Here is a 27572-nt window from a genome sequence, read left to right as displayed (position 1 = left end):
CACCAGATTCTTGGCAATATTCAAGTGACTTAGCAGTGGTAAGATTGGTCTCGTCTTCATTGGAGACATTATCGCGAGTAAGCCCTTTCACTTCCAAAAACGACTGAAATATCTTCTTGAATTATTCAGTCGTACCTGAATTCACTAATTATGTTTCACGTTGAATGTACATGCACGAAATTACATATATGTAATAACAAGTCGGGAATTCGGAAACTAGACGCTTCAGGTATGAAAGGTATTGTGTATTTCTTTTATAAAAACATGGTACCTAGCACGTAATATTAATAATAATAATAATCTTTGGCACAACAATCCATATTGGATCAGGGCCTTGAAGTGTGTTAGAGCACTTCATTCAAGACCGTAACGGTACGCTACAGAATACTGTAGGAGGCAATGTGGTCAGCATTACGCTCGCCCGAGATTATTACCCTGGTTTGACTCAGGTACTCATTCACAGCTGAGTCGACTGGTATCCGACGTTAAATCACGGTACAAATCCCACTGCCACCAGCGAGATTTGAACGGCGACCTTCCGTACGACAGCCTTGTGCTCTAACCACTCAGCTATCCGATCACGTAATATTGGGTTGGGGAAAAAGTAATGTCGTATTTGTGATCGGATTTTAACGCTTTATTTAACATACTTAGAATTATCCGATTTAAGTCAAATATGCGCCGTTTTGTTCGCAAACTTGTTGCCATTTAGAAGGCAACTCCATTATCCCCCTCTTATAATCACTCCTCCTAATTTGCAAAAAACTCAGCCAGTTTTCGCAAGCCTCTTTTGAGGCGAACTTAGTAGCACCAATAGCGTTTTGTATTGACCGGAAGAGATGATCACTTGGTACCAGGCCCGGACTATACGGTGGGTGCGATAGGACATCTCATCCGAGCTCCCGTAGCTTCTGGCGGATCATCAAAAATGTGTGAGGCCGAGCGTTGTCCTGGTGGAAGAGAACACCATTCCTATTGACCAATCCTGGCTTCTGGTCAATTATCTGCTTCAAACGGTCGAGTTGCTCACAGTAGAGGACCGAATTGAGGGTCTGGCCATAGTTGAGCAGCTCATAGTGGATAACTCCCTTAATCCCACCAAACACACAGCAAAACCTTCCTGACCGTCAATCCGGGCTTGGCGATGGTTTGGGCCGGCTCGCCGCACTTCGACCACGATCTTTTTCGCTTGAGATTTTCGTACGTGATCTACTTTTCATCACCAGTGACCATCCACTTCAAAAATCGATCGAATTCGTTCCGTTTGAGCAGTGCATCAGAGGCGTTGATTCGGTCCAAGAGATTTTTTTCCGTCAGCTCGTGTGGCACCCAAACATGCAGCTTTTTTTGGAATCCAATCTTCTGCAAATTGTTCCAAACAGTTTTATGATCCTTACCCAGTTCCTGGCTCACCATATATATGAAAGGGAAAATGTACGTATAGTCATGTGGGATATCATATAAAAGGGCCCGATTAGTACTTTTCGAAACTAATTATTTCTGACGTTGGAAGAAGCATACGAGAGTGAGGACTCAAAATGTATGCTCCGAAAAGAGTAGCAGGTCTCGTTCTCAGAACCTATCCAACTGAAAAATCTAATTAAAAATCGCAATGCTGCATATATACAAAATCTAGGATTCAAAATAGATCCCATTACGATACTTGCTCAACTAAAATTAATGATAGTAATTGTAGTCAAAAAATAAATCAATTCATCTAATAATTAATTAGTATGCGATGCTGACCCCCTTTTGCATCAATCACAACTTATGATCATTTGGGTATGGATTCTACTAAATTTTAGGAGGAAACTAGGAAACTGACAGAAAGTGAGTTTCAAATACTTTTAATTTTTTCTATTCTTTCGAATACAGTAATTTTTATTTAGCAATTTGTCACGTTTAGTATTGGGATGTAATGATTTTGTATCAGATTGCCGTCAGTGAAAGAAACTAAATCTCCAACAGAATTCGTATTCGTACTCGTAAATACGAATACGTTTGTATTCATTTTCGGACGTGAGAATACAGCCATCTTCGTATTCACTTGTGAATTCATTCGTATTCATATCGATAGAAAATCATCGTACAGATTTATTCGTATTCGTATTTACGAATACAAATATGCCCAACACTGTTCAAAGAAAGGGTTATCTCATAATTGGTAATTACATCTAGTAAATGGTTTTCAGCTGAAAACGTTTTAAAGAAATTTTCTGATGTTTTAGAATGCAGTCAATTCACACGAAGAAGACAAATTTGACACTATATCCTTGCTAATATGCGTTTTCTTATGAAATCATTTTATAATTGAATGAAAACCCTCATCAAAATACTATAACGCGCAAAAAGTAGTCTTACACACGAACCCAATTCCCAGATAGAAAACTCGTTTCAGCAGTTGGTAATGTAATGGAATGGTTTGTGGTGTAGAGTTCTAGTATGTACGTCTCCAATTACCGATTGCTGATTTCAATACGATTACCGTGAAACTTGCAAAATTGTATGCATCTATAATAAACTTAATGGGGGTTTTCAAGTGAGTTCTAAAATATAATAATATGCTATTATCAACTTTATTTGGACAGATATCGGAATGGGATTTGGCAAAATCTAGGTTTCAAGATTTTGCGTAGGTACAACACTGATTTTTTCAGATTTTTCGGTTGGATAGGTTAACAGGAATCTGGTTCTGGGATCGAGCCCTGCTTCACTTTTCGGGGCACACATTTTAAGTCCTTACCCCTCTGCACTTCACCCAAATAGGAATGAGCTCATTTTCGAAAAGCACTAAATGCGTCCTTTCACATGATCACATTGTGTGAAAAAAAAAATTGCTCCTTCCTTTCCCATAGATGGGGACAGAAAATTATGTAACTCGTTTCACGTCTAACGGTGCACAGGACACATATTCCCAGCGAATTTCGTGACGATAACTCCAGCCGTTTGGGAGTAAATCTCGTGTGACAGACCGACAGAGAGATAAGCATTGAATCGATTTTAATAAAATTTTGCTTTACACAAAAATGAAATGACTTTGAGCTCAAATTAATTACGTGCATCCCTTTATTTGCAATTGCATATTGCTACTTTATAGCATTGCTTATCATTAATTTTATTCAATACCACGGTATAAAAAAGGTCTTCGTTTTATTTTACCTACTAATCGCTTGTTGATAATGCATTAAATGTAGTATTGACTATCTTCATAAATTGTAAAAGTGGGATGAAAATAGGTAGTGCAAAACAAATAAGTTGTTTTGGTTGATCAAGTTTTCTAGGTTTTTTTTAATATGCTCTAAGTTGTCTTTACGACGGCAGGAAGCACGCTAATTCCCCTCCAATTATTGCAGTCAAGACGGGTGTTCTTTTACGGAATCTTAGCGATCACTCGAATAAGTCAGAACGAAGTAGCAACTCATCAGAAACTGCAGGAGCTGCAGTGAACAAGTTGAGAGACCGTCGAGCTCAAGGACTTTACTCTGCTTGAGTGCATTAATGGTAGAGATAATTTAACTTCTATTTGATGGAGCACATCACCACAAGATGTGGAACTTGATCGGAGGCTATACAGTTGAGAAACATGATGAAGCGCTCTTAAGCTACTCATCATCGTCTTCGTTCGACCACCCGCTACCACGATTTTGCAGTGATGCAATCTGGAAGCGAAGGGTTTACAGTCACAAAGATCATGTTTCCCTATTACATGTCCGAGCAAGATGTTATTAGAAATCACTTTCATCTTCAGGATACCTGAAATCTGTAGTTATTGCGGTATCTATTTTCCCCTTATAGGTGGTACGACGGATTTTGTTATGAATCGCTTTAGTGTTTATTCTTGCTTGATTTTTAAAGGGGATTTAAGGTGGGCTGCACATCAATGAAGGCAAGACAAAATATATGGTGGCAACGTCAGCACCAAAGACGAACCAACCAACAACAACAAACCGCACTGGTCAAACAGGAAGAATAAGGATAGGAGAATACAACTTTGAGACCGTTGACAATTTTTCCTATCTAGGGTCGAAAATCACAACCGATAACAGCTACGATGATGAAATCCGCGCACGGTTGTTGTCAGCCAACAGAGCCTCTTTCAGCTTACAGAGACTGTTCCGCTCGAAACGTCTCACCATAGGGTCAAAGCTCTTATTGTACAAGACTATGATCTTGCCAGTCCTCATGTATTCCTCGGAAACTTGGGTTCTTAGCAAGAAAAATTGCGAACTCTTGGCCGCGTTCGAGAGAAGAATTTTCCGAAGAATTTTTGGCCCCCCATCCTCCATGAGGATGAATGATTCACAATGACGAAATCTATGAGCGATACCATGAACGTCCCGTTGTGGATAAAATCCGGCTCAATAGGTTACGGTGGACGGGTCACTTTATCCGTATGGATGAGGATGATCCCACCCGGAAAGTCTATAAGGGCAATATCTATGGTAGAAAAAGAAGACGAGGCAGACCCTGCCTAAGATGCAGCGATGTCGTAGGTCAGGACGCCAGACAGCTTTTAGGGATATCGAATTGATGGACCTCGACGCAAAACCGGGATGTCTGGAATTCCTTATTAAGGCAGAGGCCTAGACCGGATACCGGTTGTTGCGCCGTTGATGATGATGATGATGATTTAAGGTGGTTATGTTTGTAATTTGAGTTTATGTTAGCCACCCTATGTGACGACGTTCTATTAACACAATTGGTTGAAAGTGGTGTAGACTGGAGAGACTTGTGCAAACCAAATTCTCCTAGCGACTTTGTCGTGTGACATTGAATAGTCTACGATCCGTTGTCATTGATTTATTTATAAAAGCTAAGGGTGTCATAATTTGACGTGGGATACCAATCGACTGACGTCGCATGCTGACAATATCACCTCCTACAGGGTACTGTAATCCTGCAGTGTACCGTTACGGTCTTGAATGAAGTGCTCTAACAGACTTCAATGTCCAGATCCAATTGGATTGTTGCGCCAACGATTATTACTATATTTATTAAGCGTGCCGACGTATCGCTTAAATACAAGTTACGTCGCTACTTACACCCAGCGCCAAAAAATTTCGTATACTTACTTAGCACTTATATTCAACAGAAACCAAAGAAAGCGATGGATCCATATTGCTCGAAAATCTTATCTACTACGATGGGGCATAAAGTACCAGACTTCTTACAAAAATTATCGCTCTGAATTAGAAAAAAAATACGACAAAAGATATTGCTTGAATTGTATTTATATCTAAGTTTAAATTTACGGTGTTTGCAGCGATTAAATTATTTGAGATAATTAAGACTTGTTTTTTAAAGTTTTGTGTAAATTAAAATCGGTTTACGGTCTGTCTGTCCGTCACACGCATTTTTCTCGGAGATTATTGTAGCGATTTACACCAAACTTGACTGTGAACACCCACGCATACAGTGAGTTATATAAATCTACATCGCATTTAAGGGGGGGGAGCATACATGCAAAAGGGGTTGTCCATTTTTTTTTCATCGAATATAGTTACGTGGGGTATCAAATGAAAGCTAGTACTTTCCGAAACCGGTCTTAGTTTTGAAGTTTGATGAAAAGGTGGGGAGTGCGGAAGGTGGAAATTGATCGTTTCTTTAATGGCCCCATTCTCAGAAACTACCCAACCGAAATAACTGAAAAAAATCATGACGCTGCCACTATATGGTGCCTAAACTCCGAAATATAATTAATGCCGATTTCCTTTCGATTAAAGTTAGTAATAGTATATTACTATAATTTTTAGTAATTGGCTGGAAGTGCATTTTAGCACCATGAGCGATAATATAGGCTATAACATAAAGCATGATCCTACCAAGTTAGGCCAAAGTTGTCGCTCCTTTGCAAATTCAAGGCTATGAATGTCAATATCAGTCGAAAGTGGATACTATCACATAATATATGCATATAATACGTGCTACGTACTAATGTGGCAAATGCACACTCAAGTGTCTTTATATAAGAAATACATAAATATGAAATATTTTCATAGCTGAAGTGTCCAGCTTCCGGTTTCATGACTTGTTTCTATTTGCAAGTGATGTTCCCAAAAACCGCTATTTCGGGAACAACTTGCTAACAAGTCTGTATATAATATAATTTTACAGAAAACTAGCTTAACAGAACAATGTAAAAATTAAACTCCATTGAAGGTTTATGTGTTTGTTTATATTTTACTTAAAGTCTTAATTCATTTTCGGGAAGTTTTCACACACTTTTTCTTTTTTAAATTAAAATATAAGGAAATCAAAATCGAGTTGTGCCTCCTTTAGCCTTAATCACAGCTTTCGACCGCTTTGGCATCGATTCGTAAAGCGAAAGAATATCAAAGGAAAAGTTTTCATAACACACTACATATTTCAATGCAGCGAGAGTTGTTGGCTTTTCTTCCGTATTTTCAAGGAAATTACTCGCCACAGGTTCTCGATCGGGTTGAGGTCTGGAGTGTTCGCGGGCCAGGATAAAGATTCTACCCCCAAATCTTCTTAAAAATTCACTACCTGTGGAAAGAGAAATAGTGGAAGAAATAGGTGAAGAAAATATTTGAAATAATCCTTAATAGTTACAGATTGGGCGCTATGTGCAGGGACTGAGTCGTCCCAAAAAAATGACATTATCGACCTTTTCACCTAACGCTTCAATGGTGGGAATTAAACCATCTTGCAGAATTTATTTACATTTGGATTCTTTTACATGGCCGGCCAGCATCAGTATTTCCCCAGTTCCATGTCCCGCTGTACCATTTGGTCGAATCAAATTAAGTTTGGAGTCATTAGAAAAAAGTAGCTCCTTTCCAGTCGTCCACGCTCCAGTTTCGCCCAGGCGAGTCGCCTGTTCTTCATGATTTTTATCAGACGAGGCTTTTTGGCAGGCTTTTGGGAAGGAAGTCCAAACTCATTTAGGCGACGCCGCATCGTTCGTAGGTTCACTTTGCATGAGGTCGATGCCTTTAGCTCTCTTCTAATTTGTCGAGCTGTTTTATATCGATTCCGGAGGCTGATCCGACTACTTTCCCCACAATCGCGATCTGTTCTACTTTTTTTTTCTGCTGCTTCCTTTTTTCCTGTCTAAAGTTCCTGTCTGCACATAAAATTTAAGAAAAGTTCACACAGTCGACTCAATCTGCGTGTTATCTTTCGTGCAGGTAAAGATTCTTCCTTCCAAAATACTACGCCTTTTCTTCTACACTTAACTTTCCTTTCGTGTTCATTGCAATACGTTTCTCGGAAAACTCATTCAACCCTCACTCGAAAGCAACGGATTTACTCGAATCCACGGCACTTAAGGCAATAAAGAAAATATCAAACATCTTTTAAACAATAGATTGGCTGGTTAAATTAACCTGAAGTGGGAAAACGATTTGCAAGAAACCAGAAAAAACGGTTTACAGAATGTGCACGAAATGTTTTGACGCCGGGTGTAGCTGTTGAAATCTCCAAGTTTGATTTGTATGTGAAAGCGGGGTCAGTCTTTGTGGGTTCTTTACACTCCCTCGTAGAAGATATTCTTCTCAGATCCTGTAGTCTCCTCTATTCTCTATTTGCCTGCCTAAAATACACTGCAACATATGGTTTCTGTCGCAAGTTGAATCGTGCGGTTATTGAAGTTTATGCGCAATCTTCCAGGACAGTTTGCTTTATAATGAGTGCTGACAACTTCCGGGCAGAAGAATCGTTTAAAAAAGAGACATTTTTTGTATAAGGATGGAGGTAATCCTGTGTCCGCATCCACTTGATGACACCTGCCCAATTAGAGAAAGAGAAATTTTCTCCCATTTTTTTTTATCCACGCACCCCTCAATTTGGGCTAAGCATTTAAGTTTTTTTTTAGAAAAAGGACGATTGACAGTACCATCTAGGGGCGTTTCTTCACACAGACCTTAATTTGGGCATGGTGATTCCAAAGCTTAATATCTGACTTGACGAAACGCTTATCGGGCTGGGCGATTTCTGAGGGTTGCGTAGAACGCTTTGTGAATTGAATTTTTATTTGATTCCATATTATTTCAATGCTCGTAATGGTCAGCAGTCACGTAATGAGATCTTTTCTTCCCTTCTCTCTTCTCTTTTCGCCATACCGCCACCATTAAATTCACCTGGCAAGTGCGCTCCTAGCATTTCAACGGTGGCGTAATGAGCAGGACTGCAATCAACACCCGAAATTGAGATGCCTTGGTCTCGTAGGTCTACTCACCCTTCAATGTTCTATCCAGAAATGCAGATAGTAGGAGTGTGACGGCCCCACACACAGATCTTGGAAGCTCTGATATTAACCTTCAATTGGATTCTTGCATCTTTTGCCAAATAAAGTACCATTTTCCAAATCCAACTGATTCGCTGTGGAGGAACGCAAATGGCATCTGCATAATGAAAAATGTTTTCTCTGCCCATTGAAAGTTTCTGCACTTTCGGTCAGCGTCATCGAACGTCATCGATCACAACGGGAAATAGCATAAGCAAAAAAAAAAAACAATTTTGAAAAATTTCGCTTTGATTTTAAATTTCTTTGAAATTTTACCTCTGTGCAACACATTTTTCGCTAGCATAATAGTATGGTGCTTTGATAGGAACTGCTGATTTCTTCCGGATGTTCTTTTTACACAGAGCCAAATCTCAGAAATATGTAGTTACTTATGACGAGCCATTTATTATCAAATTCTACATATAAATTTGTCCTGTTTTTTTTTAAATGCATGTGTATCCACCAATTAATATGCTTTGGATTAATAGCATAATTTAATAGAGATTAAATCTAATATTTTGAAATTCCAAAAATTAAAATATAATATTAAACGTTTTTTCAGACTTCAGATAAAAAGCAACATATGGACTATATAGAAAAAGAGATTGGGTTTAGCAATTTTTTACCAAAGTCTGTGATAAATACAATTAAGCCAAAAAACTTAAAAAAAATGATCATTGCTGGAAACAAAAAGGCGTATAATTACAGTGAAATGGAATATATACTGAAGTAAGTTTATAAGTCGGCAATCGTAGAAGTTTGAATATTGAACATTCCTTGCAGGTTTTTTGAGCTCCTAGGGACACAATACACGTTCGATCAGGAGCAATTCACTGTCACTTTAACTTCAGCTTGGCATTTCGATGTCTGCCTGGTAATAGGCCCTCATACAGGTAAACCATTTGAATTATTTTTAAAAATATATTGCAAGTTAATTGGGCCATGCATACAATTACAGGTATTTCATATCTGACGCATCCCCAGGCGAAATTAACAAAGATAACTGACTTTAGAGATATTGAGCGAATTAAAACGTACGTTTTACCAAAAGACAACATACAAATCGTCGATACAGAACTGTCACAAACAGTGCAGAGTAAATGCACTCCTATAACGCATAGTCCGTTAGCTGATAGAAAATTGTTAGCTGGGGATAGTTCATGCAAATGTCGCGAAACCAAAACTTTTTTGAAAATAAAAGTGACGAATAATGAGGAAGATTTAACAATAACTTGTGAAGGATTGAATGTAAGTCTCTCAGGTTTAAGAAGTCTTTTTTAGTCATATTTTGTTTGTAGACAGCCGAGAGCATCGCCGATCTCGTTGATGGATATTGTCGCCTTGTAAATGGCCAGAATTCATCCCTCTGGGACCGTTCAAATGGAACTCCGCATAATAGTGCAAATAATTCGCTCGAAAATAAAAACTGCAAATTACCTGATGGGAAATTCAATCAAAATGAAAGCATTTCAAACGCGGGAGAAATTAAAACCAACGTTCCAATTTTCAATGAAGATTACGCAGAAATAGGTTTAGTAGAAGAAGAGGGAGATTATTCAACTCCAACAGGTAAGCCACTTAATTGTTTTTATATTTCCGTTTGAATATATTTTTTTGATGAAGTTCGAAACTACGAGCTGGATCGATCACAAATTACATTACTTGAAACAATCGGTATTGGTCAGTTTGGAGATGTACATGTTGGTCTGTGTCGAATAAAACAGAAAGCAAGTGAAAGGAAATTGTTTACCGATAACATTGGTTCAGATGTAAATGATAAAGAGGGCAATTCAGGTGTAATACAAGTAGCCGTGAAGACATGCAAACCAGATGATGATCAAACCAAAGCAGAGAAATTCCTCGAAGAAGCATGTATGATACGATCAAAAACGTTTTTATTTTGTCATATTAAAAATTTTGGTTACAGTTATAATGCAAAAGTTTGATCATCCACACATAATACGGTTAATTGGAATCTGCAGTTCACAGCCTATCTGGATCGTGATGGAACTTGCAAAATTAGGCGAATTACGAGCTTATTTGAAGGCCCATGCTAACAAGTAAGACTTATATTCTCATAAATTTTATATAATATTACCTCAAATTTAGTCTAAATTTGATATTCAAAAAAATTAAATGCATTCATGCATATTCCATGCTGATGAGTGTAATTAGGATATTTGATATTATGGCTTAAGTTGTTGAGTACACGGGACGCCGGTGATTTCATATAAAACTTATATTAGCTGAAGATTATTGCCGTTTCGGTGGACATTCCATTGATTTTCTGGGACCAACCACGACCGCATGAGATAGTGTCCCTTAAATATATCATTGGGACATTCCTTCCTATACTTAATTATTTTGCTACTGCATTTATCGTCTTTCATAAGAAATTAATCCGGGATAAATTCAGTGTAGTTCCTGTATACGAAATCCCTGTATTGGATAGATGAAATTTTATATATATAATATTTAACTACTTTCATTCTAATCCTAAATTAGTAGGGAGCAAGCAGGAATTTAGGACATAGAGCTACTTTCAGATTTATTGCCAAAATGGGTACTACGATCTAGCACATTTTTTAAGAGATTGGTGAGGAACAAATCCTAAAAAAACTAACTAATACTCAAATAATAATCTAGCTTTAGCCCAGCTTATACTCAAACTATTGGCGGTTTAACTGGGATATAATTCGCACCCTTATCGTGTTTTTGCGATTACGTAAAGGAGGGGTTTTCCACTTGTCAGTTTCGGTCACGCTGTTCGCGGGGCAGATGAGTTGCCTCTGCCCCCCTCCATCATTTCTGACTAATTTCAATATGAAACACCCTACCCCAAACTTAACCGTTTTCGAGATGCTCGAAGTTCAATTTTTTTAATTGGATATTTTGTGATATGTGGCCTTTATTATTATTATTATTTAATTTTTCATGTAGAATAAGATGCTTTATGTCCTCAATAACCATAGTTGTACGTAAGTTAACTAAATAGGTCATTGTAGACGATTGAAAGTACAAATTTAAAAAGTTTAATTTTCTTTACAAGATATCTAAAAAAAATATGGCAACTGCTTTGCGAATTTACCTAAAAATAATAAAAATTTATCAGCTATCCAACGAGGTATAACAATCTGGGTTTTTATTTAAACTCATAAAAAAAACTTAACTTCTTATCTTACATGGGATTTAACAATAATGGAGCTTATTTAATCTAATTTATTGTTTGAACTTAGATAACTAAATTAAAGAATATATAAGTACAAAATAATATTTATTCAACTTTTATGGTCGAATAAAATACCTCTAAATTTCATGTTGAACATCTCTACCTCTGTTTTGTATACGAAGTCCACTTTTTACTACACCAGTTGTAAAAGTCCTCCTTTTTTCATTCGCCGCATCAATTATTCTTTGTTTCAAAACTTCAACTGATGAAATTGGGTTGGGCTCTCTGGCCAGATTAAAGGCCCACTTCGTCCAATCCATTTGTTGGGATAATTTGTGTCCAGCCATTCTCTAACACTTCTAATGAAATGTGCAGGGCAGCCATCATGCTGAAACCACATGTCTCGAAATAGATTGAGTGCGAGATCCTCCAATAAGTCGCCTAGGTCACCGCAGCCTTCGCCATTTAAATTATTATGGAGAAAGTAAGGCCCAATGATTATAAATGATGCCCATCCACACATTCACGCTGAATCTACGTTGTGACCTTTTTACTCTCTTCCTATTGGGATTTCCTTGCTATTTTGGGGCCCAATAGTGAGCGCTCTGGTAATTTGTAATCCCAATCTTTATTAAATTTTGATTCATCAATCTACAATATTAATTTAAGGAAATTCGGGTCTTCCACATCAGCATTTAGCATAAATCTGCAGAAATCTAACCTTCTCGCGGAATCTCCTTCTTTGATAGCTTGTACTGGCGTGTAGTGGTATGGGTATAGGTCCGCTGTATGTACTGCAAACCACACTTTCCATTGAGAGAGTCCACAGTTCACGGGGAACAAATCGGGGCTCCGCGGAAACCCTGTATACTTAGTATCGACCAGATGGACCGTATTGTACGAGTATTTTTCCCTAGGCGTCCCGTTGATATAAAAAACGCGAAAGGCGTTGAGCACTGCCCCTTTTCAATATAAAAGAGCTCGCAGAGGCAGTTCTCACCATGGAAGGCGCCGGGCCCTGATGGTATCCCAGCAGAAGTTTATAATCTGGTGCTCTACCAACAACCAGACTTGCTGCTCGGAGTTTCAATACTTGCCTGAAGGAGGACATTTTCCCCTGTGGGTGGAACTATCTTTTGCGGTCAGGGGCCAGAGGAAGATTGAGATCACATCGGGAGTAGCACAGGGATCCATCCTAGGGCCGGACCTCTAGAGTGCTTCCTACGATAGGCTGCTAAGGCTCAACATGCTTGGTCAGTTACACAAACGATGCACAAAACTTGCTGAAAACTATTTTTTAGCTTTTATCGATTTGATGTACAATATAAAATAGTTTACAATCGTTATATGGTACTTGAAACGTTGTTTCCACGTCTTCACTATTGTTTTGTGTTATATTAGATGTTTCCAGTAGTGATAAGTTTAGGGTCTCTTTGGAGAAAGGTTTTTTTTTCCTAGACTTTCTTATACTGCTTAGCAAGGCGTAAAACTGCGCAGAATTCTTTTTAATTGTCTCCGTTGCAGCTTTTCCGCGAAAATATTCTTGCAAAATTTTGTCGCTAAACACGAAAGTTTTTTTTCGGACCTCAGTCGCTTCTTTCGATAGTCTGCCAAAAGGGAGTATTGTGTGGTTAATTATTTTGGCATCATGTCTCAAAAATCTTATGTAATCTTGGCGTCATTGAGTATCATCCGTATGATTAAATGCAAATTTTTGCAGTTGTTTCTGCAAATTTGTTAGAATCAACTTTTTTTTTTTATTGAGTTAATGTCAGCTCCTGTGATGTAGGAAGAAGTTTGAGGATCAGCTAAGAATCTTTTTGAAGTATTTCCGTCATTGGAATCCTTGAAGCCAGCCTTGGGAAAGTCCACTAGCAGCCCTATTTCTTCTTTAAATGAGTTTTGTATTTTCTGTTTTGTTTGAACCACGAATTTTTTTATCTTCCATCTTCGCTTGCTATTTCTTTATTGGATGAATCGGATCCTTGGGTGTAGTATTGATAATCCAATTATAAAGGCATCAGGATTATCTATGGATTTTCTATTGAATTTATTGGAATCTTTCGACGTTTGCCCACATATATAGCACTTCATAGTTGATGCCGTGTTTGTTGCAGCATTGCATAACTTTGCATTTTTGCGTAAGGCGGATTCGTATTGGCCGAAAATATCTTGTAAAGGTTTGTACTGGATTCTGCCGAATGATCTTCTTTTGGCCATCAATTTGAATATAAGCCGCAGGGGCACAAATGAACTTTGGAAGATGTTTGCGTTGCGAGCCATCACATCTGTATTTTGATAACACCTCTAAGTTAGATCTTTTTTCTTTATCAAAGATAAAGACTTCATTTAAATTCTCACAGAATTGCGCGATGTAGATTAGTTACTATCGACTTCTCTAGCCAGCACTTCTGCTTTGCCTTTTTTTAGAAGTGAATAACATAGATAGACATTCTTGTTGGCAGCGGGAATAATTTCTTGTTGGTTCTTCTTCATACCAGCTTCCACAAAAATAAATATTGTTTATAATAGAGTGTGCTTTTTGATGGTAACCTTTTGCGTAGAAACAACACTTTTTCGATATTTTTCACTTGTTCTGGGGTAAAACTAATATCCTTTATTAATTCCGTTGCGTCACTATGTCCTGCAACACGCTGATTTATTTGGGCAGCATAGGTTAAACGATCGCATGTTATTTCCTCTCTTAAAGCCTTTGTTTTGCGGCTCCTGTTATTCCTTCGTTCTTACCTAAATTAGGATTTAACCGTCTTTAAGGAATGCTTTGGTGACGTTTCCTTGTTTTTAGGATATTTGGTAATATTTCTATGATCTTCTAAAAACACGAATGTTCCCTCAATTTTCTTTTTCGTACCTTTTTGAATACTTCATACAGTGATTTTTAAAGTTACAATAATCACTGCGGTTTGAGATTCTGAAATAAAAATCTTAATTAAAGTTTTCACTGAAAAAAAAACACAATTTAGCTCTTATTCGTTAAATAATTTAAAAAAAGGCAGATAAAGGCGAAACTTTTTTCTTCAAAAACACTAACAAGCATAGCTAAGCTTTACGACATGCGCAAAACCATAACTTAACCAAACTTAGCTTATATACAATATCACTTTTGAATGTAGTATTCACGAAAAATCCGTCCGAATAGCTGAGTGGTTAGAGCACAAGGCTGTCGTACGGAAGGTCGCGGTTCAAATCTCACTGGCGGCAGTGGGGTTTGTATTGTGATTTGACGTCGGATAGCAGTCGACTCAGCTGTGAATAAGTACCTTAGTGAAATCAGGGTAATAATCTCGGGCGAGCGTAATGCTGACCACATTGCCTCCTACAGTGTTCTGTAATGTACCGTTACAGTCTTGAATGAAGTGCTCTAACACACTTCAAGGCCCTGATCCAATATGGATTGTTGTGCCAACGATTATTATTATTCACGAAAAAAAAACTTTATTTTTCTTGTCCCGAATGCGCATAAGAAATGTCACTTTATAAAATATAATACAAAAAACAAAAATTATATTTTCAAATACATAACTTTTCTGTTCAATATTCGTGATGACTGTTTAAAATTTTTACTACAAACAAACTCGAAAAGCGAAATTTTACGTATCAATCAGTGAAGGAACCGGATGATAAGGGGTTTATTGAACTAACAACTCTCTCCTCCTCTCCCCTCCCGTTGGTGAAATGAATTTCCTGAGTTGAAAGCTTCCTCAGCCGACAGAGCTAGCCCGAAGTAATGTGCCAAACGGTTCCAGGCTAGTGCTCTTTTTCTGTGAGCACTTTTAACTTATAACTCTCTATATAGTAATCGATTAAGCAATTCTTGAGAAGGAAGAGCACATTTTATTATTGATAATTTTTCATAAAATTCACTCAATAATCAGACAATAAAATTACAGTTAAATTTGGATGGAAACCCTCCAAGTTCTACTGCTCGCCGATTTTAAAAACATTCCAACTTCAACTTTTTAATTTTTCGTAATCATAATAATATGGCCCATACATTTTTAATAAAAGTTTTGAGATTTCTTAGAAAGGCGGGGAGTGGGAGGGGGGGAAAGTGATGATTTCTTTAACGGACCCATTCTCAGAAACTGCCCAACCGAAAAATCTGAAAAAAATTCATGAAGCTGCTTCTATATAGTGCCCAGACCTTAAAATACTCTACTGTTCAAATTAAGTTAATAGCAGTATATTACCATATTTTTGAGAAAATTTAGTAAAACCCCCCTTAAGTTTAGCCCATAGTTATAAAAGTCGGTAGTATAATAGTATAAAATATAATATGAAGCATATTATCCCCAAGTTTGATCAAAATCATATTATTAGGAACAAAGTTACAGTAGCACAAAGTTGTCTTTAGCGTGTAAATTTACAACCCGAAATACTAAATCTGACATGCTAAATGCATATATATAACGAGCTATGTACAAATGGGATAGTTCTACACTCAAATATACTCACAGAAGAAGCAAACAAAACCTCTCATACCTGAAGCGCCCAGCTAGCTGTTTCCCGACTTGTATGGCAACAAAGTGAAGTTGAAACACTTTGTTGCCATACAATTGTCCTTGCAATATCTTGCTCCTCCACATCTTTTTTGGTTAATGTAATGTTCATCGGGTCTCTACGATATCGGAAAGTGAGTTCTAAGCCAGTTGAGATGCAGTTTTTTTTTCGGAGGTATGGCTCCAGAAAAGTTAATTTTAAGAATATTTAAGTTTTTTTCATACAAGTATGTTATTGGTTATTAATCGATAACCCCGCGTAATGGAATCTAATATTGCTGCCCATGTGAAAGGGAGCAATTAATCCGCGCGAATGTTTTGAGTCCGGTGAAGGTAACCGAGGTGGTGATGTGATATCGTGTACTGAAGGCTTCAGAGTAGAAATCAAATCTAATGAATTGAATAAAAGATATGATTTATAACCACGCTTATGAGCATAATAGAGCACATTTAGATATTGCTGAAGGTTCTCCTCGTCATCGAGTAGAGGTTAGATTACAGGTGTGAAGGAGGATTTAGTTTTAGTCGGTATTATTTATGACAGAACCTTTGTATGTCGTAGTTTGGAGGGATAGTTAGAATTAGAGACTTCAGATCATAGTCTAATACCGGTTCCATAGACATTTTGAAAATTTACTGTGAACCCCCCTTAAGTTTATCCTAGGTTCGTAAGATAGACTTTGATATAAAGCACCTTTCTGGAAAGTTTGGTGGAAATCCTACCATTATTAGCAAAGTTATGGTGGATCAAATTTGGAGCTTTCGCGTCAAATTATTATTCCCACGAGATAAAATGTCAGTACCACGTCAAATTGGATATCGGGCATATTCAACACCTATTCACTATGAGCTATATATAAGTGAAATCAACGTGTAAACAAATATTCCTAAATAAAAAATCAACAAACCCTTTCATACCTGAAGTGCTGGGCCTCCGGGGGCGAAACATACATACGAAGGTATATACGTAAGGAGTTTACATGTAGTGTCCAATTTGTTTTTTTTTATATATATGTATGTTTTCAGTGGAAGTTATATTGGCTTTTGTGTATGAAGTAAAATGGAAATATTCCGATGTGTACGATCAATTTAGACTTTTTGGACTAAGTATTTATTATTCAATTCCGAGCATACATCAGAAATTTCAAATATATTTCAGTTCTTAAATCGAATGTATGATATAATTTAAAATAGCCCTTTCCATTGCTGGGGTTTTCTGTACAACTATTAATCTTTTCCCCGTTTTTACGTTACTTCTTAATTTGAATTTAATTTTAAGAGCAAACTTTCATAAGAGGCAAAAACCCGATGATATGTTAAGTTCATGGGACCACATCTGCGAACATAGCGGGGTCGTTTGAATGAAGTCCTTAATTTGTTCTTCCAGTGGATAGTGTTTGAGATGACCTTTAATCAAAATCATCAACTCGCCCCTGGCTTTCTCTCCAGGAAGTTTAGCATCATAAAAAAATGGAAGTAGGATAGGTGAATGCGTTTACGCACAGAATATTGTGCTCAAGCAACAGTAGGCCGTCAGACTTGCAACTTAACAACTCCCTGTCATCAGAGAACTATCCTGAAATTGTTTGACACCTTACTTCGGGCTAGTCCTCCCGCTCTCCTGGCTTCGGGAGTTCCTTTTACCAACGGGAGGGGAGAGGAGCAAGATAGATGTTAATTCAAGGAACCGCTTACCATCTGTCCCTCTGCCGGTCGAGTTGAATCTTCTTCGCGATAAGAAGAACATAATGCGCAGCACGACTTCATCTGCTAGCGCTCCTTAGCAACTCTGTGACAATGTTGTTTAAAAAGAGCTCCACTGTGTCTGCATAAAGCTGCTGATGAAAACGGTTACACTTTGCAAAAGAGAAAAAGGTGTGTTCGGCGTCGTCCGCTACTCTATTGCACACAATCAGGAGATCGTGCTTTTCCAATCTCGTTCAGGTACTACTTAGACTGCCTACTTAGAAGTTGGTTAAGGAAGTAAACAATCTCACCATGCGTTTAGACAGATCAATAAGCAGACGCCACTCGCAAAACGCCCCGTCTGTGCACTGGAGCAATGTGCTTACGATGCATCCTCATCTGGCCCTGTAGCGTCCCATAGAACAGGGAGCGGTCTTTCAATATCCGCTAGAAATAACTCGACTCGTGGAATGCATATCTGCCCATCTTATGGAATTGAAGGCATTTCTGACATCAAACGTTATGAGGAGCACTATCCGTCGATATTCCCTGGTTTTTAACTAAGATTCCAAGTGAAATACAAATATTTTTCAGTAAATAACCTAACATGAGAGCAGAAGTTCCGCAGGGGAATGTACTCGATCCTGTACTGTACCTAATCTATGCGGCAAATTTCCCTATTAAGCAAACATTGAACGCCCCGAGCAGCAAGTCTGGCCATTCGTGGAGCACGAGTTTATAAACTTCCTTCTGGATACCATCAGGACCTGGCAGCTTCTTTTTTTTCATGAAACTGTTTACAAGGCAAAGTTTCCAGTTTAACTATAGATTTATTGTTTTTTTAAGGTTTTGTGTGAAACAAAACTTTATTTCAATCGATTCGGTGTCTGTCTGTCTGTCACACCCGATTTATTCGGAAACAGCTAGACAGATTGTCACGAAAATTGGTAAGAGTGTGTAATCTGTTGTTCCCTTTACATACACCAAGTGGCGCCATTTTGTGTTAAGTTTAAGGAATGGAGGGGAAAATTTTTTTTTCATAAAATGTAGCCATGTGGGGTATCAAATGAAAAGGTTCCATTAGTACTTTTCGAAACTGGTTGCATATTTGACATTGGGTGAAATATAGGGGAGTGAGGGCTCAAAATATGACCCACATAAAGTGTAACAGGTCTCGTTCTCAGAACCTATCCCACCGAAAAATCTGACAAAAATTACAGTGGTGCATCTCTACGAAATCTAAGCCTCAAAATACATCCGGTTCCGATATCTGAACAAATAAAGTTAATAACAGTATATTTCCACATTTTAAAAATTTACCCGACAACCCCCCTCCCTATGTCCGTCCCAACTAATAGATAACATAATGCACAATTTGGTCAAGTTTTAAGAAAATCCAACAACTACAAAGATATAGGCGGTGAAACTGCCATTTTTGGTGAATTTTGGGCACTCTACATCCTGCATGACGTCATCATCACATATGAATTCGTCAATACCACAACGAAATGAGTTCTTATGAATGGAGTCGGAAAGAATTATTTTGTTTTAGTTTTTTAGTCATTTGTATATGAATATCAATTACTCCAAACAGACATGTGTGTATGGCGGTTTATAATATATGTGTGCTAATGAAGTTTACGGCTAGTGTCTAATTCAGATAGATATATTTGTACATCAAACCAGCTGTATTCAATGTACGTACTATATATGTACATATGTATACTTTTGTGCATGAAGTAAATCGGAAATATGGGTACGATCAATTTATATACGTGCATGGATATGTACAGTGTTCGGTAATAGGCAGTCTGTTTGTTTAGGGTGAGAATAACATTTATGTTTGTAATATGTGCGCATAACTTGTAGTTTTGAAGAATATGAAGAAATCTGTTGGATTTGTAGCTACATACGGATGGAAAAATGTACGTAGATGTTTCTCACATATTGTAAGATGAACACAAAATCTTTATAACCGAAGTGCGAGCTTCCGGTATTCCGACTTGTTTGAGAATTGCAGACACATGTTTCGGACCCAATATGTGTCTTTCTTCAGTGCTGGTTTTGTAATCTTGTTACAAAACCAGCACATATTGTGTTCGAAACACGTGTCTGCAATTCTTAAAATAACAATAAATCTATAGTTAAACTGGAAACTTTTCCTTTTAAATAGTTTTACTTAAAACGAACTATAGAAAACAAAAGGAACTATTTTTATAAAACTTATAAAGTGGCTCTGTGAGCTCTTTCATATTGAAAAGGGGCAGTCCTCAACGCCGGCCGCGCTGATGACATCAACCCGTACCAGACGTCTGCGGAAAAGTGCCCGTACAATACGGTCCATCTGGTCGGTACTTAGTGTGCAGGGTTTTTGCAGAGGCCCGATTTTACAGGTGACAAATTTATAGCCAAATCCCCATGAGTGACCATTTACCTCGTTGACTAGGGTCTGCCAACCCCGAGCTTTGATTTTTATTTATCGTGCCTCGGAGTCTGTACTCTTCCTTTGTGGCGCATGTCTCCTCGTGGGCGTATAGTCGTTGTGCTAAACGGCGGAGTTTATGATGGTCCTTCGGTAGGTCGGCATTTTTCGCTATACACTAGTATATAAAAGGTTATCCGCCTACATTCACTGAATCGGACTGCTTCTCTGATTCGGACGTCTCCGTTCTTTCGCAACATTATACTTTTCAAGACTTTGCTGAGTAGAACAGCATAGTGCCGCAAGTCAAAGACGTATGGATTTGTGGAGGCGCTGAACTGTGGGGCGGCTTAACGGAGATTCATCCGAGCTCCACACCAAAGTAGTGCAACTCACTGCTGAATGCTCCCCCGGTTATGCCACCGCCCCCGTGGCTGTCAACCAACAGGTAGGCGAGCCACTCAGGCGGGTGAGTTTCGAGTTTCAGAGTGTCCTGTACAACCTTTCCATACCATACCATTAGACTGCGGATGGCACGCAGTAGTCGGATGGCATTTAAAGCCGATGAGTTTGCCCAACTGTGAGAAAATGGAGGACGGGAACTGCATTCTCTGGTCGGTGATTATGATTGCCGGCACACCAAAGAGAGATAGGTTTCACAGCACAAAGTGGATAAATCTCTGAGAGGTTTGCGTTGCGTTGCATAGTCCAAAAGTCATCCCAGTGAACTTGAAGTGTCCGAAAGGTGTGCCGTTTTCGGAATTTCGGGAGCTACAGGGATTTGATGGTCGTCCAGGAGCGCGAAAATACCGCAGTTTGCGAAAGATTGTGCAAAATCGTGGATGAATGGGATGGGGTATCGAAGCGTCTGAGCATTTAGACGTATGTAGTCGCCACAAGGCCTCCATTCGCCATTGGATTTAGGAACCATGTGAAGTGGTGAAGACCAACAATTGTCCAAAGGTCTGCAAATACCTTCCTTAAGAAGTTCTTGGAACTTTTTCCGCGCAGCTGCAAGCTTCTGCGGTGGTAATGGACGCATTTTAGAGAAAAATGGGGAGCCAATAGTGTTGATGTGGTTCTGAACATCGTGCTTAAGGGGCTGAGAAAGATTACGCTCGTCAGTGATGTTGCGGTATTTTTGAAGAAGTGCGCAAATATGTGCGTCGGCGCCTATGGGTATGCTGATGCTCGCGATAATGAAGCGCCAAGAAAACGCTCGTCAAAGTCCAAAAGTCAAGTCTACTTGCCTGTAGCCATACGTGCGGATCGACGAAAAATTTGCTGCTGCGCGTTTCAAAAATTGGGTTATTAAATTATGATGCGATGCGGGATACGGGAAGAACCGAAACTTCAACGCCTGTATCGACCAGGTATTTGCGCCGGCTCAACGGGTCGTAGATTGTGAGGCGACGTAGTGTTGCATTTCGGATAGCAGTCGCTAGAATTCCCGGCAAGTCTGATTTGTTTGTTGTTTGTCGATGACTTACTAACCGATCGTCCATTTCGGGAGGCAAATTTAGACCTTGATCTAGTCTCTACTTCCCGAACGCAAAGCACCGACGATCTCTGCCAACTCAGAGACGGTGGTTGTTTATGCTGCCACCATCTGCTACAGCTGAGCCACCTAACTTTAGTTGTCGCGGAACACCTCATCAACCATGTGTCGCACATGGACCTCATTTAATTTTTTCCTCTGGTAGTGTGGAGGCGTTGCAATGTGGATCTACATAGCGGAGATTCATCCGAGCTCCACATCGCGACTCGAAACTCACTCTCCTGAGTGGCTCGTCTATCTGTTGCAGCCGCGGGGCCGACGGAGCAACCGGGGAGAAAATTCAGCAGTAAGTCGGAAAAAAAAGAACTCTTAATAGTATTCTTTTTAATTTTAATTACCCATAGATTCTAGAGTCCTATCATTTAACCTCACGTAACCCCAGTAGTTCCTGCTTATAATGCTGGAATGAGCATCTTTGCAGCTCTCGATATCGTTGCCGTTGTTTGTTATCAGTAAATCGGGCCTTATTCGACGTATGTAGACGTTATTTTCTATAACAACAAAAATTTCGATATCTGCCGGTCAAATTTCCTTTCTCTTTTAGTTGCCTTGTACGACTAGCAGGGAATAGTTTTGAGTGAATTCTTAATCCCTAGCTCCCGGAAGTCACTATCTCAGTGGGGTAAAGGTGTAATTTTTTTTTTTGGGAGTAGGGTAGGTGAATGCGTTTACGCACAGAGTGTTGGACTGCCGCAACAGCACGCTGGCGGACTACCAACTAAACACCTCCCTGTCATCACAGAGCTAGCCTGGAACAGTTTGACACATTACTTCGAGCTAGCCCTCCCGCTCTCCCGGCTTTGGGAGCCTTCAAGTCAGGGAATTCGTTTCACCAACGAGAGGGGAGGGGAGGAAGGGAGTTGTTGTTAGTTCAGGGATCCCCTTACCGTCCGATCCCTCTGCCGGTCGAGTTCAATCTTCTTCGTAGCAAGAAGAGCCCGAACATAATGCGCAATACGATTCCAGCTGCCAGCGCTCTTCAGCATCTCTCTGACAATGTTGTCTGGAGGGAGCTCCACTGTGTCTGCATAAAGCTGCTGGCGGAGGCCGTCCCACCTCTCGCAAGAGAAAAAGGTGTGTTCAGCGTCATCCGCCACTCTATTGCAGAACACACAATCAGGAGATCGCGCCTTCTCAACCCTGCGCAGGTAACACTGAAAACCTCCATGCCCACTTAGAAGTTGGATAAGGAAGTAATCAATCTCACCGTGCTTTCTGTTCAACCATGGGTCTAATTTGTCGATGAGCCGCGCAGTCCACTTGCCCCTTGGCTCATTTTGCCAAGAAAGTTGCCACTCGTTAAGGGTGCGTTGACGTTCTTCACGGGCAATCACTTCTCTTAAGTTTTCGCCGTTACGGCGATAGATAGCTTTGCGCTCCTTGGCAAGGAATCACGCCCGCAATCACCATCACAGTCGGTTCGGAGACGGTGCGATAAGCAGACGCCACTCGCAAAACTCCCCGCCTCTGCACTTGAGCGAGGCGTTTACGATACACCTCCTTGTCAAGGGCATCAGCCCATACCTCCGCACCATAGAGAAGAACGGACTGCGTTGTTCCCATGAGGAGACGTCTCTTAGTTGATATAGGGCCGCCGACATTCGTCATTAGCCGACTCAATGCCGCGACTCCTGTTGCAGCCCTGTCCGCGGGTAAAGGTGTAATAGATTACTAGCCAATACATTTAAGAAAGTTCCACCTACTCCCTAAGATGTGTATTAGACAGTCACTCAGACTACAGTGACTTACCGTTCCTTCGTTCTCAAAATGGATGGAGACTGTCTTTGACGGAGTTGGTTAACGAATTTACGGATAATGTTTTTATTTTCTAGCGAAACACATTGATAACCAAATATGTATTAAAGACTCGTAGCCGTGGTCGAATTGATTAAGCATCCGCCGCTTGATATCTTTGCTCCGAATTCGAATTTCGATTTGTCATAGATATTTGTGTTTGCGTTTGTGCTGTTCTATTCCTAGCGTGTTAAGTGTGATGGCAATGACATTGAAACAGTCTAATTGAAAATGAAATGGGAAAAAATAAAAACACAATGAACTATATCTATAGTGTGAACACACACTATAGGATGCCTTATACTCCACAAATGAGCGAATAGGGGACATATATGTTAGTAGTAGTAGTGGTTTTCTCAATTCTTCAAATTTTAAAAATTGTTTTATAGTTATATAGTTTATAGTTTTTTAATGATCGTCATTTGTCATTTATTCTACAGATTAAAACTAGGCACACTTCTCCAATATTGTTATCAACTTTCCACGGCACTCAGTTATCTGGAGTCGAAAAAATTTGTTCATCGAGATATTGCTGCCAGGAACGTACTAGTCAGTACTCCAACGATCATCAAGGTTTGTTTTAAAGCAGTTTTTAATTGAACTCACATTGTATTTTCTAAAAAAAATGTTTTCGGGAAAATTTTAGTGTTTGACCACTTTTTAAGGTTTTGTGTAAAACCTTATTAAATTGGTTTATTGTCTGTCTGTCTGTCTGACACACACCGATCACTGATTCAAATGAAATATGGTGACCATATGGGAGCGATGATGTACCAAAGTTTGCAACATCATAGACGATAGTATCGTGCATCATACTGGAAATGTATTACCGTTCAATCTAGATTTATAAAATTTGGCACCAGAATAAACGATAACATAACACACTATTTTCGAAAGTTTGGAGGAAATCTAACTATTATTAACAAAGTTATAGAAGATGAAGGTTTGCTATTTCATGTGAATTTATTGCACCCTAAGCCATGAACAATGTCATCATCATATAAAGTGAACCAATTTAGAAATATTATATATGGAGGAATATTTTGAAGATTTATATCCGACGCGTCCAACTTCGGGTATTCCGACTTGTTTGTATCTAATTTGGGTGAACTTCTTCGCAATTGCTAATAATGTCGAATTCCTTATGTGAAACATATGAATTTGACTATTAACGCTACAGTACTTTTCAGCAAATTATTTCTGTAAGTAGTTTTTGAAAAATAATGCACAATTTAATTTTTAACTATGTACAAGCAAAACTGTCATGCATTTAAGATTTCTCATATAAGGAAACACAAAGCCTTTCATACCTGAAGCTACCATCTTCCGGTTGTTTTAATTTGATAAGGCTGATTATTTCGATACAGATGCCGATATTTCGGAAGCACCTTCTTCCGTTCTCCGGTGTCGTACGTCCGGAATGTCGGTATAAGCACACCGAAATAAATTTAGCCAAAGAGAAAAATCGTCTAATTAGTTACAATCGTTAGAAACACCTCAAAAGTACACTAGTACATCCAACAAGTTACCCAAATAATATACAGTCCCTGGCCAATTTATTAGACGCACTTTAAATTATTGATAATTGTATACGTTGCATTGGATTATATGGGATATTATTTACATTTAACTTTACATATAATTATTTTTGTTTAAGAAATTGATAATGCACTATTATTTAATATTTATTTTTTATGTGTCGCATTACAATGTTACCATTTTGGCTCAAAGCCCAAATAAGTATAAATTTGTGTCAGTTGCATTCTCGGCTGCTATAGGTATAGACGTGTTTTCTGCGGTTTTATACGGCGTGTTAATTTATTTCGCAGTTAAATTATGCAATTATTTATTTATTCTATGTGCAGGGCGTTTAATAAATATAGAAAGTAAATTTGGACATTTTAACCATGGGTAAAAAAGGCGACTTTTCACCGCATAGATTAGCTGAAGTAAATGCCCTCATTGATCTTAAAACGTTTTTCAACCGCAAATTATCCCGAAGGTTGAAGGTGCCTTGAGCCCCGTACGACGTATAAAGAAGAAAATGGAGTCAGGCCATAAACTAAGCCCGAAACGAAGGAATAGATGCGGTAGAAAACCCATTTTTAATACCAGGTGAGAAAGATATCTAAGGAAAATTTGCCTAAAAACAGAAGTGCTACCACAAACAGATAAAATTTCAACTGAAAGATGCTAATGTGATTGCGCATTGTACGCAGAAAATTAAAGAATTTACATTTGAAGGCCTGCCGACCCGCCAACAGGCCCAAGTCAATAGCTGCGATGGAAGCCAAGCATCTGAAGTGGACTAAATAGTGGCGTGATAGAGATGTCAACTTCTGCAGATCGATAAATTAATATTGAATGCATCATTTACTGTGAAATAATGAAAGATCAGCACTGAGCACCGTCGTCATGGAGAAACATTTAATCTTGACTGCGTTGTTCAAACTGAGAAGCAACCTACAAAGGTTATGATCTGGTCAGTCATAAGCGGCAAAGGTACTGGACGTTTGTTAATGGTTAAAGGCATAATGAGCTAAGATCAGTATAAGTCTTGCAAACTCGATCAGTTCACTAGCTTAGAGAATGATTTCCGAATGGGGAGCCATTCATTTTCATGCAGGATGGTGTTCCGTGTCACACGACCCGATCTGTGAACACTTATTTGCGAGAGCAGAATATTCCTCTATTGGATTGTCCGGGTAGTAGCCCCATATGAACCCAATTGAAAATGTGTGGGAGCTGATGAAGAGGCAAATGGGTAAAGAAGTGATCACAAGTGTGGAGCCATCATCTTCAATTGCAGAACACAGTACAATCTTACATTGACAGCATGCCGCGCAGAATTGAAACTATCATAGCGGCAAAAGTTGGTTCAACCAAATATTAATAATTTACGTCATACATTTAGACATTCTTTAGCAGTTAATGAAGATGATGTTTTATTTTTGTTAGCAATTCGGGAACCAAATATATTATACACAGCTGAAATACACCCGATAATTAAGATTTTGCATAAAATCTGTAGTGCGTCTAATAAGTGTAAGTCTAATAAGTTTAATGTAATTTCCTCTTGAGGGTAGAACAATAAATAATGATTTCCAGATTGGGAAGAAGGTTGGAGGAAATTGTATCGCAGGCCCAAAGTTTATTCATTGCTTTTCTAAATTCGATCTCTTCAGTTCACAAAAAAAAAAATATTTGTGACGGATAGGAATAGTTTTAGAAATTATTTTCGATTGTATTTTTGTCATCAAAACAAACAATATAATATTATGAAATGGTTTTTATTTGAATTTATGCAGTAAAAGTTTGGCTATTTTTCCAAATTTACTATACTGTGCAGACGCGAGCTGATTAACGAAGATTTGTCCCAGCTTCGCACCAGAATATTATAATTCACCACGAAGGTGAAATTCACTCGCTTGAGTGGCTCACCTACCTGTGGCGTAGCGGGATTAGCAATATTTGAAATTTATTTCGAATGTTGTTGATTCGACTGACAAGTGCCACCGCCGGTGTTCTCCGTGGCGAAGTAGGCCTTGCTAATTTTGAATTGTAAATAAAATAATTGAATATGAAAGAGAAATAATTGAAGATTATTAAATGGCGTACCACCGACCGGGCAGGTCGTTTTAATTTCGTATTTTATCTAAAATATTAATTGTAAATACCAATTGTAAAATAAAATGGTTTAATCACAGTAATTGTAAATACAAATTGTAAAATAAAATGTTTTAATTAAAGTAATTGTAAATACAAGTGGTAAAATAAAATGTATTACTAAATACCTGTTGGTAGCGGTGTGACAGCCACGAGGCTGGCAAAGCGATCGTGGGAGTTTAGTTTAGAGTAAGAGTAGAGAAAAAAGTTGAATTGAATTTTTATAATTTTTTGAATTAAAAATAAATAAAGATTATAATTATGTTTTAGATTTATAATGAAGAATGAATAAATGTTAAGAATTTGTTAAAAATAATTTAATATGTTTTATCGCAATTGGTGACCCCTGTAAAGGATCTAGCTTCGGTACAATTGCAGTGGAAGAAGCTCGTCAGCAGAAAGTGGAAGGAAAACAGAATTCTCAGATCCCATTACTTGTGGGACCGAGAGCATTTCGTTTCCAGTGACCGAAGCCACTCAACAGGTGGCGAACGCGAAAATTGGAAGTG

The 27572-nt window shown here is 38.6% G+C and overlaps 1 protein-coding gene across 5 annotated transcripts in view; it reads left to right on the top strand.

Annotated features, from left to right (window-relative positions):
- Nucleotides 1–27572, top strand: part of LOC119653418 (focal adhesion kinase 1) — a 179123-nt gene that overhangs the window by 101137 nt on the left and 50414 nt on the right. For all 5 annotated transcript variants that reach the window (XM_038057996.1, XM_038057995.1, XM_038057994.1 and 2 more), the window contains exons 5-11: nucleotides 8811–8977; nucleotides 9032–9141; nucleotides 9207–9496; nucleotides 9547–9817; nucleotides 9872–10120; nucleotides 10176–10308; nucleotides 23838–23970. In XM_038057996.1, the coding sequence (XP_037913924.1) occupies nucleotides 8811–8977; nucleotides 9032–9141; nucleotides 9207–9496; nucleotides 9547–9817; nucleotides 9872–10120; nucleotides 10176–10308; nucleotides 23838–23970 (1353 nt within the window). The remainder of the gene's footprint in view (nucleotides 1–8810; nucleotides 8978–9031; nucleotides 9142–9206; nucleotides 9497–9546; nucleotides 9818–9871; nucleotides 10121–10175; nucleotides 10309–23837; nucleotides 23971–27572) is intronic.

This window comes from Hermetia illucens, chromosome 4, assembly GCF_905115235.1.
Source record: "Hermetia illucens chromosome 4, iHerIll2.2.curated.20191125, whole genome shotgun sequence".
NCBI classification, from domain to species: domain Eukaryota; kingdom Metazoa; phylum Arthropoda; class Insecta; order Diptera; family Stratiomyidae; genus Hermetia; species Hermetia illucens.
Note: the sequence above shows the minus strand (reverse complement) of the source record. Positions and strands in the feature narration are given on the sequence as shown.